At 46.0% G+C, this 12,100-nt stretch overlaps 1 protein-coding gene across 3 annotated transcripts; it reads right to left on the reverse strand.

Annotated features, from left to right (window-relative positions):
* Positions 1-9,675: 9,675 nt before the first annotated feature.
* Positions 9,676-11,597, reverse strand: LOC130110569 (transmembrane protein 69-like). Of its 3 annotated transcripts, none has more exons than XM_056277711.1 (3): positions 11,549-11,597; positions 10,968-11,012; positions 9,676-10,695 (listed from the first exon to the last, which is right to left on the reverse strand). In XM_056277711.1, exons 2-3 carry the CDS (start codon positions 11,010-11,012, stop codon positions 9,904-9,906), a joined length of 837 nt encoding a protein of 278 aa, XP_056133686.1. In that variant the 5' UTR covers positions 11,549-11,597; the 3' UTR covers positions 9,676-9,903. The 3 variants fall into 3 exon arrangements, with proteins under 3 accessions (XP_056133686.1, XP_056133689.1, XP_056133687.1); XM_056277714.1 differs by having other exon boundaries at positions 11,364-11,585; XM_056277712.1 differs by having other exon boundaries at positions 11,491-11,572.
* Between the last annotated feature and the right edge of the window lie 503 nt (positions 11,598-12,100).

Below are 12,100 nucleotides of genomic sequence, written 5' to 3' on the forward strand. Positions count from 1 at the left end.
TAATACAAACTGTAAGTGGAACTTGTTTTATTTAGCACTTTTGCCTCCCATGGTTGAAATCTGTTTCTGTACCTGCATGGATTTTTACATGGTTTAGGCGGCACACATATAGAGGTAGGTATTGAACCATGCTGCCATACTAGCTTGATTCAAATCTGAGTTGCTTGTTGACTGACTGCAGTACATACAGACCTTTATGAGAATAACACAAACTTTGTGGTGACATCACAAGAAACAGGAAATAGTCCTTTCTGTCAATGCCTACACATGACAAAAGCTGTTCTCAGCTTTAATAAAGTACACACTACTGCTGACTTTCTATTTGGCCCAATAGTTTATCTTCCTCTGTTGTGCCTCTGATCAGACGGCTGGGACACCTTTAAGTAGAGAGAACTAACGCGACTGACGGTTGTGAGGCCTGGGGTCGACAACCACTGCACTAAAACAGATGTGTTACGCCTCTGTATGAGGAGACGGGAAGGAATGGAGCGGACACGACGCTGCCGGCTTCAAGTCCAACACGCTGCCCCTACCCCACAGGAGAAATACGGAAGCCCAGGGCGATCGAAACATCTCTATACCGATGCAATGGATTAGAGATGATTAAATTTGGGGAAACAAAGTATAAAATTACAGATATCAAATGATGATTGGACCTGGGGAAATAAAGAAAAGATTATAGAATGTTATTTCAAACGCATTTCCCCCCCTTCTTCTCCCCAACTGTATCCGGCCAATTACCCCTCTCGTCCGAGCCTTCCCGATCTCTGCTCCACCCGCTTTGCCGATCTGGGGAGGGCTGCAGACTACCACATGCCTCCTCCGATACGTGTGGAGTTGCCAGCCAGTTCCTTTCTAAAACCTGACTGAGGAGTTTCACCAGGGGGATGTAGCACATGGGAGGATCACACTATTCCCCCCAGTTCGCCCTCCTCCTCCCTGAACAAGCGCCCCGACCGACCAGAGGAGGCGCTAGTGCAGCGACTAGGACACATACCCACATCTGGCTTCCCACCAGCAGACAAGACCAATTCTGTTTGTAGGGATGCCCGACCAAGCCGGAGATAACACGGGGATTTGAACCGGCGATCCCCATGTTGGTAGGCAACGGAATAGACCGCTACTCTACCCATGTTATGTTATGTTATGTCATGTTATGTTATGTAACAATACCTGAGTGGAGGGTGGCTATACTTACAGTGACGATACAGAGTCGAGGCTGAAAGTTTAACGGGTCTTTACTGTCTAACGGTGTCATTCCCAGGCGTAGGCAATCCATCCACAGTGTGCTTCATCAGCAGTCCAACTAAGTCGAGCACCGAGTGCTCATTCAAATTCAGCACACACCCCTTTTCTAGATTACGGCGTGGTCCATGCAGTCCATTAGGTTTACATTGAACATATTTAACAATAAACACCTCTATCAAATCTTTGTTGTTTCTGATTTGAACTCATTTGTGCATTTGCTCATACACACTGTAGACAAAATACAGTGCGATAATGTAATGTAATAAAATAGCACATTACCATGAACAGACATTACACCGTAAACAATGACATCTCTCATTCTTTTTTTTGGAGAGTTTGATCTCAGTGAGACCTTTCAGTTAAGTGTCCATAACATAGTCTCTGTATCTGGTAGGGCGTCTTACCGCTCTACTGCTTCTGGTGTGGTGTGCAAGAGCGTTGTGTGTACTCACTAGAGGGTTTTGCAGTGGCGGGTTGGCTGACCTGGGTGTCTGGGGAAGTGTTACCTCTGAATGTCCGTCAGGGTCAGTGTCTCTGCACAAACTCGGGTGCATCTTCCTCGGATGGCGCCCGTTCCTCCTGAAGGCCTTTCCTGCAGGTGTCTGTACGGTGTACGAACGTGGTTGGTCTCTCTTGTGCATCACTACAGCAGGCTCCCATCCACGCCTCATTTGCATGTGTATGGTGGATCCCGGGGCTAGCTCTGGTAACGGCTTGGCATCTCGGTAGTAGCGCTGCTGACGAGGCTGCAGGTCCTGGAGTCTGCTGTGCACATGCTGTGGGGTTGACTGTTGCGGCACGGCACTGGAGCATGGGAGTGTACTCCGCAGGACTCTTCCCATCAACATCTGTGCAGGTGAGTCATTCAGGCCTGTCACTGGTGTGTTGCTCAGCGACAGCAGCGCCAGATGTGGATCCGTACCTGTTTGTAGTGCTTTCTTAAGTGCGTGTTTCGCAGTCTTTACGGTCCCTTCTGCAAGCCCGTTCGACTGTGGACATCCCGGGCTGGAGTGCGCGAGCTTGAACTCCCATGACGCAGTGAACGACTTCATCTCGTAGCTGGCAAATGGAATGTTTTCACACACAAGCTCTTTTGGGATACCATGCCGGACAAAGACAGACTTCGTTTTCTGAATTGCCGTGTGAGCTGTTCTATCGGGCACGTTTAGCACTTCAGGATACTTTGTCAGGTAATCCACTAATAAAAGATAAGATTGACCTTTCAGTTCAAAATTGTCTGCTCCAGCTTTCATCCATGGCAGTTCTGGAACGCTATGCATGGTGAGTGGCTCTTTCTGGTGCTGTGGCTGTAGCTGTTGACATGGCTCACACTTCTCCACCATCATCTCAATGTCACATGCCATTCCAGGCCAGTAGAGAACTCTTCTTGCTTTGGCCTTTGCTCGCTGAACTCCCTGGTGAGCTAGATGTAGCTTCTTTAAGATGACTGTTTTAAAGCTCTGGGGTAAGATGATCTTGTCTCCGGCCATCACGATGCCGTTCTGTAGACTGATGTTGTGTCGCATTGGCCAGAAGCTGTGTAGGCTTCTGTCCACGCTGTGTCGTTTCTGTGGCCCTCCTTTCTTGTTTCTCTCACACAGAACTTGTAGCACAGGTTGCTGCAGTTGCCTCTTTCAGCTGGCTGAGTGTCTCTGCGCTCAGCGAGTCTGTGGCTTCCATGGCATACGCAACCTTCTCATCACAGGGGTTCCCGTTGGCATCGTCTGCCTCTCCGCTCACTGCTGCACGAGACAGTGTGTCAGCGATATACATGCGCTTGCCTGGTGTGTATGTGATGTTCAGATCATACCTTTGCATTTGTATGAGCATTTGCTGCAGTCGCGTTGGTGCTTTGTTCAGTGGCTTCTGCACAATGATCTCCAGAGGCTTGTGGTCTGACTGGACCATCACTGTCTTGCGGTCGATGTATTGATGAAACCTCTTTGCTGCGAAGACTATAGCGAGTAGTTCTTTCTCTATTCGAGCGTCTCTTTGTTCAGTTTCAGTGAGTGCTCGCAATGTATAGCACAGAGGCTGACCTTCTTGCAGAAGACACGCTCCCAGCCCGTCTTTCGGTGAGTCTGCTTGTACTGTTAGATGCTTCTAGTAGTCGTAGAACCTCAGTACAGGTGTGCTTGTGCGAGAGTAGCTTTCAGATTCTCTATTGCTGCGCTGTGATGTGGGCTGCACTGCCACGTAGCGTCCTTCCTGAGTAGCTGTCTGAGAGGTGCTGTCAACAAGGTTTCGTTTGGCCTGTGTCAAGCTTGAATTTCACTGCTGCACCTCTGATGCTGGCTGTTGTATACCACTCATTGTCCTTTGTTTGTCCAAAGGAGCTGAATCAAGTGCAACTGGACTTGGTATATATCCGTGAAGACGTTTCGCCTCTCATCCAAGAGGCTTCCTCAGTTGGTCAAATCAGAAAGGCACGAACTGAGGAAGCCTCTTGGATGAGAGGCGAAACGTCTTCACGGATATATACCAAGTCTAGTTGCACTTGATTCAACTTCTTTGGATAACCACGACCTGGGTGAATGAGAACATTCACAGACACGTCCTTTGTTTGGTCTACTGCACAAACTTCAGCACTCTCTACTGTTCCTACGTACAAGGAATCCACTTCACTCTCTATGTGGCTCACAGTCTTTGTTCTAAACTTACTTTTGTTGTAGTTTGCTTTGCTGCCCGACATACTTTGGAAAAATGGTTGCTTTTCCCACATTTGTGACGCAGCTCCATAGGCTGGGCACTGGCGCGGCTCCTTCCACACCTGCGGCAGTCTCCTATTGCTGTTTTTCTGCTGCTCTTGTCCCAGGCGTCCGCTCTTCTCCGCCCCGCTGTTCTCTCTCTAGCGTCCACTGGAGCGTCACAGACGTTATGCACATTATGTACGTTCTGCACTACTTGTACGTATCTGCGTCTTGGCTAGTAGCTCTGTTGCTCTGCATAGTTGCATGGCTCTGTGTAGCGGCACGTCATTTTCACGCAGCAGTCTTTCTTTTAGATGCGGATTCGTTATTAGTTCTAACCCAAGCAGCTAAGGTACTCAAAAAACAAAACAGAAAACGATATAGTAGACTTCAAACTTGTAGACGTCCGGAGGGAAAGTCATAAATCACTACATGATTACGCTTTCTACTCATGCTCACAAAAGTTATTCCAGAATTGATATAGTTCTTGCTCGTACCAGTGGCGCCCCCAAGGGGTGGCCACGGCCACCCTGATACTATCCCTGCCCCCCCCCCTGCTGGCCCCCCCAGCCACGAGTTGCATATACAGAATATGCTTCTGATTATGCATAATATGCTTCTATCTGATATCTTACATTAGGTGCTGTTCATTTAAATCAATAATGTATATTTTTCTTAACTCTCATATTGACAGTTTTCCACTAGCCTACTACAACAGCATCATAGAATTCCCGAAATTCAGTCATGGCTTTTGGTTTTGGTGTGCCACCCCAAGATTTTCAGTGGCCCCATTTGCCCCCCCCCCCCTATGAAAAATGTCTGGGGGCGCCACTGGCTCGTACTGGAAACATCCGCACTGTCCAGGGTGTCTCCCCGCCTGCCTCCCAGTGACCGCTGGGGCGGGCTCCGGCATCCCGCCACCCTGAGAGCAGGATAAGCGGTCTGGGTAATGGATGGATCCGTTATGCTAATTACCAGCTTGTCTGAGCATGTCATTTTCACTTGGGCCAAACTCACAGTCTTTGCTTCTCTGTCGCAGTTCCGTGACGAACCTGCCCACAGGAGTCCATTCTGGACTCGGATGTGAGCAGGATTGGTGCCGCTCGAACACAACATGGTTTTCCGGGGGGCTGCGGAAGCGTCGGAACGCGGTGACCACATCCTCCATCGTCTCATCAGCCAGGGTAACGGTGAGTGTGCCGTACGCTTCCTCGCTGACGGTGTGGAGCACAATGGCGACCTTAACCTCCTCGCCTTTGTCACGGGCTCCCGGTGCGGGCGATCGTGGGGTGTTCAAATTGCGAATATGCCGTTATTCTTAATATGCCATTATTCTTAATTTTCTGTTCTTGGCAGACTCCCGACACCATGTAACGTACTTAGGACGGGACACACGTCTCGGTTGGCCGCCATCTTGTTTATTGCGCAATGTGAACAGCGGTACGGGTGCTGTGTAGGGACAGAAAAGGGCCGCGGAACGCAAACACACTATCTTACATACCGAAGCAATGTAGACCAGTGGTTCTAAACCCTTTTGGGGTCCTGGACCCAGAGGTGGAAAAACCCGGTCCAGAAAGTAAAAACCCTAACTGTGTCTTTACTCCACCCATGTACTAAACCATCAGATTGCACTGACTAGTTTCCCAAATTAGCTTGTTTAATACATGGATGGAGTAAAGACATGGTTCGGGTTTTTGCTTTCTGGACCGGGTTTTTCCACCTCTGCCTGGACCCCCTGCGTATTTTTGATCTACCCTGAGGACCCCTCCACCTGATCTTGGGGGAGGGGGGTTGCAATTTGATAGAAACAGTAGAAACTGCATTTTAAATTGCATTATAGCATTTATTCGCTCTTTGGGGCAAAAATAAGAGCTTTCAGTTGTAACTTAGATATAGTTAACACAACAGAATTCTTATGCAGTAACTTTCAGATATATGTAACAAAACAGAATATGTATTCAGTAACTTTCAGATATATGTAACAAAACAGAATATGTATTCAGTAACTCTCAGATATATGTAACAAAACAGAATATGTATTCAGTAACTTTCAGATATATGTAACAAAACAGAATATGTATTCAGTAACTTTCAGATATATGTAACAACACAGAATATGTATTCAGTAACTTTCAGATATATGTAACAAAACAGAATATGTATTCAGTAACTTTCAGATATATGTAACAAAACAGAATATGTATTCAGTAACTTTCAGATATATGTAACAAAACAGAATATGTATTCAGTAACTTTCAGATATATGTAACAACACAGAATATGTATTCAGTAACTTTCAGATATATGTAACAAAACAGAATATGTATTCAGTAACTTTCAGATATATGTAACAAAACAGAATATGTATTCAGTAACTTTCAGATATATGTAACAACACAGAATATGTATTCAGTAACTTTCAGATATATGTAACAACAGAATTTTTATGCAGTAACTTTTAACAATGCAAACGGGAGCGAGATCTCTTATTAAAATACAAAAAATGACACTTGTGAAACAGATGTAGTTAGAGAAAAAAGTCCTGTTACCCTTTATAGTTTAGGTAGATAAAGGTCTCAGTCACATTTGAGTAAAATAATCCTATTTCGATAAATGTCATAGGATCTTTTTTTTAAAGATATTTTATTTTCACGGACCCCTTGCAATTACACCACGGACCACTAGGGGTCCGCGGACCCCCGGTTGAGAAACACTGATGCAGACTATTAAATTTGGGGAAACGGGCTCCGAGCCCTTTCCTGTTTGACATGGTGATGGACAGGTTGACGGACGACATCAGGCAGGGGTCTCCGGGGACTGTGATGTTTGCAGAGGACATAGTGATCTGTAGTGAGAGTAGGGTGCAGGTGGAGGAGAGCCTGGAGAGGTGGAGGGAGAGAAGAGGAATGAAAGGAGCCAGACCTGGGTAGCGTAGCGGTCTATTCCGTCGCTTACCAACACGGCGGTCGGCGGTTCGAATCTCCGTGTTACCTCCGGCTTGGTCGGGCGTCCCTACAGACACAACGGGCCCTGTCTGGGGGGGGGGGGGTATTTATCCTGGTCGCTGCACTAGCGCCTCCTCTGGTCAGTCGGGGCGTCCCTCGGATCGGCAGAGAGGGGGGTAATTGGCCAGAGTCAATTGGGCAGAAAATTGAAAAAAAAAGAGGAGCAAGACGGAATACCTATGCGTGAATGAGAGGGAGGACAGTGGAGGGGTGAGGATGCAATGAGTGGAGGTGATGAAGGTGTATGAGTTTAAATACTTGGGGTCAGCTGTCCAAAGTAACGGGGAGTGCAGGAGAGAGGTGAAGAAGAGGGTGCAGGCAGGGTGGAGTGGGTGGAGAAGAGTGTCAGGAGTGATGTGTGACAGAAGGGTACCAGCAAGAGTTAAAGGGAAGGTTTACAAGATGGTAGTGAGACCAGCTATGTTGTATGGTTTGGAGACAGTGGCACTGATGAAAAGACAGGAGGTGGAGCTGGAGGTGGCAGAGTTGAAGATGATAAGATTTTCACTGGGAGTGATGAAGAAGGACAGGATTAGGAACGAGTATATTAGAGGGACAGCTCAGGTTGGACGGTTTGGAGACAAAGCAAGAGAGACAAGATTGAGATGGTTTGGACATGTGTGGAGGAGAGATGCTGGGTATATTGGGAGAAGGATGCTGAATATGGAGCTGCCAGGGAAGAGGAGAAGAGGAAGGCCAAAGAGGAGGTTTATGGATGTGGTGAGGGAGGACATGCAGGTGGCTGGTGTGACAGAGGAGGATGCGGAGGACAGGAAGAGATGGAAACGGATGATCCGCTGTGGCGCCTCCTACCGGGAGCAGCTGAAAATAGTAGTAGTAGTAAACAAACTATAAAATTATCAACTGATGATTATACTAGGAGAATTAAAAGATTGTAGAAGGTTATTTCAAACGTATTTTCTTAACACATTAGGTGCATGTAGTATATAAATAAATAAATAAATAAATATCCATCCATCCACCCATTATCAAAATTATATATATATACGTACATATGTGTGAGTGTGTCTATGTATGTATGTATGTATGTATGTATGTATGTATGTATGTATGTATGTATGTATGTATGTATGTATGTATGTATGTATGTGTATGTATGTATACGTATGTATACGTATGTATGTATGTGTGTGTATGTATGTGTATGTATCTATTTATGTATGTGTATGTGTGTGTGTAGAGATATAGATATAGATATATATATATAGATATGTATGTATGTATGTATATATACACATTATCCAAACCGCTTATCCTGCTCATGGTGGAGCCTATCCCAGCAGTCATTGGGCAGCAGGCAGGGGGGCACCCTGGACTGGCTGCCAGGCTATCACAGGGCCTATACTATATACACATTATAAACATACATACATTATCCAAACCGCTTATCCCACTCTCAGGATGGCCTACCACCAGGAAAACACCATACCCACGGTGAAGCATGGTGGTGGCAGCATCATGCTTTGGGGGCTGCTTTTCTTCAGCCGGAGCTAAAGCTTTAGTCAAAGTGGAGGGATTCATGAATATCAGTCGATTTTGGTGCAAAACCTGCAGGCGTCTGCATGACAACGACCCAAAGCATACATCCAAGTCAACAAAGGCATCACCAAAAGATGAGCGTTTTGGAGCGGCCCAGCCAGAGCCCAGACCAGAATCCCACAGAGCATCAGTGGGGTGACCTGAAGAGGGCTGTGCACACGAGATGCCCTCACAATTTGACGCCTCTGCGTTTTTGTAAGGAAGAATGGGAAAATATTGCTAAATCAAGACGGGCCAAGCTGACAGACTCTTACCCAAAAGAATGAGTGTTGTAATAAAATCAAAAGTGCTTCCAAGTATGTTTAGGGGTGTGCACACTTGGCAATCATGTTATTGTAAGTTTTTTTTTCCCTTTTCCCTGAAATGTTTGTTTTTCACTTTATCTGTATAGGTTGCAAGTTAAAAGAATGTGGAAAAGCTGTGACATGAGTTATATTGGTTTATTTATTTATTTTGCATCAGCGAAACCTGCCGTTTTGACAGGGCTGTGCAGACTTTTTCTATCCGCTGTATGTGCTAGTTTAGATTGCATCCCAGGTTTGATCAAGCTCTTTGGCTCGGGGCAGAATTTTAAATTCGTGTACTTAACACCTGAAGCCCTCAGTACAGATGACCTCTTGTCAGATCTTATGTAATACCTGTTCAATGTCAACATGCGATCCTGGCCATTTAATTGGATATAGTCTGTAACTACGGTAGGGCTAATTCTGAGTATCCAGAAATGTAACAACAACAAAAAATAAGAAAGAAACGTGAGAGAAAAGCACTTAGGAAAACATCCATCATAAAGAAATTACATCCTGTCAGTCCTCTGTATTAGTGAACACTCAGTAAGGCCAAGTAAATGACAGGTATGAATACATTTTTCTGATATTTGATGAGCCCCATTTTTCACTTTCTCTCAGTTCTTTAAAGTAACAGCTTGACTCTCGGGTTTACAGTAGACCAGAAAGTAGAGAAAAACCAAAAGCCAGAAAAAAAGGGGAAATTGTGCACAATAAATGTCAAAACTTGACAAATCCCATATTTGATCAGTGTTATTTTCCCTTTAACGCCACCCGTTGAGTTTCTATCATCTAAAACTTAAGTCAGTCCCACTAAAACTATTCTATTGTGGCCAGCTTATTATGCAGCGGGGAGCATATGAAATGACAAATTCAAGTTTTCTTTCACCGCATCAATTTTATTATTCTCATACATACGAACAACTCAACAAAAACATGCAGATGACTAAAATGAGACGTGATTAAAACATAATGGGGACATGGGAGCAAAAGAAATAACTGAGTTGAAATAATTTTAAAAAAAACTTACAAAAGGAAAAGTCAGAATTTACAAAAGACCCCACCACTTTCCACCTTTTAGTTTTAAATGTCATCTTTATTGTACAACTAAATTTATCACTCTGAAAAAATCATCTTCTCTGGGTAGACTTGGCTCACGAAAAGCGTGGATAACAGTGATAAACATGCCACGGCAGTGAGTACGGTGTGCAGGGCTTTGAACCAGCTGGGGTAGGTGGGCAGCAGAGACAGGTCATAGTGCAGGGAGATCCCAAACGACATAATAACCATAGTGATTCCTGAAATGATACTGTCACTGAGCAATATGGCCGCCCAGGCCAACAGAGGTGGAACCACGCTGTTGGCCAGGTTCAGCCAATCAGGTTTGGCTGGGCTGCTCTCAGGAAGCGCAAATCCCCAGCGTGCTCCTCCCAGGAAGGAAACAATGGCGGCGCCATATGCTACCTGGGCATAGGCCAATTCTGGGAAGTAGGTCTCAGTCGCAGCCATAAACAGAGGAAGGGCGACAAAGGGGATAAGCCTAGCGAATCCAAGGTACAAGGCCGGTTTGGGGCTCTTCCACAAGTCTTTCATGTCATAGCGCAGCAGATCCAGCTCTCTGGGAGGCGGCTCTGGCTTTGGCCGCTTCTTTAGGCATACTGCAGATGTGTGGAAAGGCTGGATCTTCGGTAAACCACCAATAAAACGAGTCTGGGACCACTGGAAAGATGTAGTGTTCACTAGACCAGTGACAGCAGGGATCTGGTTTCTTGGTAAACCGGTGGCGGCATTGTGGTTCGAGGACAACCTGGCTGGCGAGGCCCAGCAGGGCTGCAGGCGACTTGCACCACCACGTGCCCTGGCCAAGGTCGATATCATGGACCTTTGAGTGCTAGTCCAACCCCATACCTGAAAGGCAATATATTATACTATTTTTAATATATTGTAAACATTTTCTGACCTAAAGGGATGAAAACAGCACAAAAGAGCAGTAACTGATGAAAGGAAGCAGGAAAACAAGTTTCTGTGTTTGGAATGGATGGGAGCTTTGTGGCTACAGAGGATTTTTTATTTATTTATTTAAATGCAATTCAAAAAACACCATCTCTACTAACACACAGCCGACCATATGGCCTACCAACAGCCGCCAACGCAACTAGACGACACTAAGCAACTCTTACCTTTTGTGTTGTCAAAGTGCCTCCTCGGAAGGTTAGAAAGAGCATCTGATGAAAGAGGTCAATAAACATCAGGTTAGCTTTGCCTAAACCGCCCCGTTTACATGCAGTACTAAAACCCCAATTCAAACCGTTAGTAGCAGCAGGACCTCGTTTGTTTCAGTTGAGTGGTGTATGACTCAAAGCTTTAGAGTGTAAAGCACCAATATACTGAAGACCCCCCCACACCCACACACACACACACTTATGATAAAATCAAGTACCAACAGCGTCTCTCAACAGCAGGCATGTAAAGTGAGTTGTGGACGGAGGGGACCGGGTTCCCGGTGTGTGTGTGTGTGTGTGTTATGTCCACTGACTGACTGCTGTGGTCAGGGGCTGATTTGCTGGGTTGCTTACAGCTCACTGGCGCGTCTCCGCAGCGGAGATTAACCACGTCATCTTACGGTAAACACACGTGCATTCAAACGTAAACACACACCGACATAAAAAATCGCGTCGGTATTTACAAAAACGCCATTCTTACTTTTAGCTCAAGCTGGACGATTAACGCTATATTCGGACATGTAGGGGTCAATCCGTACCTTCGTAAACAGACGCGGTGCGTGCGTCCGCAACCTATTTCCTCCGGGTTTGCCGGAAACACCGACCCGTCTTCCGGTGGTTCCGCCCCGCGTGACGCGGCGCCATAGTCACAAGAATGAACGGCGTGACGACTTGCTCTCGATAAACCAGATTTCTTGGGAAATATTTTATCTTATTTTATTTTATTTTGTGTATTTGTGATCATACTTTGACGTCGATCACCGAACCCGATACGAAGCACGAGTGGCTCATCCGAACTAAAGATGGCCTTGATAAGGTCCAGTTTTTACACAGGCGTTATGTCCAGACAGGATTGCGCCCACAGTGGCCAGAAGACGGGATTGCGGCCCCAGTGGCAACTAATACGTGTCCATATACACGTATTTCGCCCTCGCAAAAACGTGTCCTCTGACACGTACGTATTGTGATGTAGTGTTGGTTGTGTCCGCACACATCGACGGTGCTGCATTTGATTTGGCGCTGTTCTATTGCGCTGGGATCGATTGGTGATGCCTGCGGGCTCTGGGTCGTTTGGTCGGGTCTGCCTGTGA

Source organism: Lampris incognitus, chromosome 3 (assembly GCF_029633865.1).
Source record: "Lampris incognitus isolate fLamInc1 chromosome 3, fLamInc1.hap2, whole genome shotgun sequence".
In the NCBI taxonomy this organism is placed as follows: Eukaryota; Metazoa; Chordata; class Actinopteri; order Lampriformes; family Lampridae; genus Lampris; species Lampris incognitus.

Excerpts from the sequence above, each read along its gene's own strand:
- LOC130110569 (XM_056277711.1), bottom strand. The coding sequence starts at position 11,012 with ATGCTCTTTCTAACCTTCCGAGGAGGCACTTTGACAACACAAAAG. Across the intron at positions 10,696-10,967 it reads GCACTTTGACAACACAAAAG|GTATGGGGTTGGACTAGCAC; the intron begins GTAAGAGTTGCT and ends ATTGCCTTTCAG.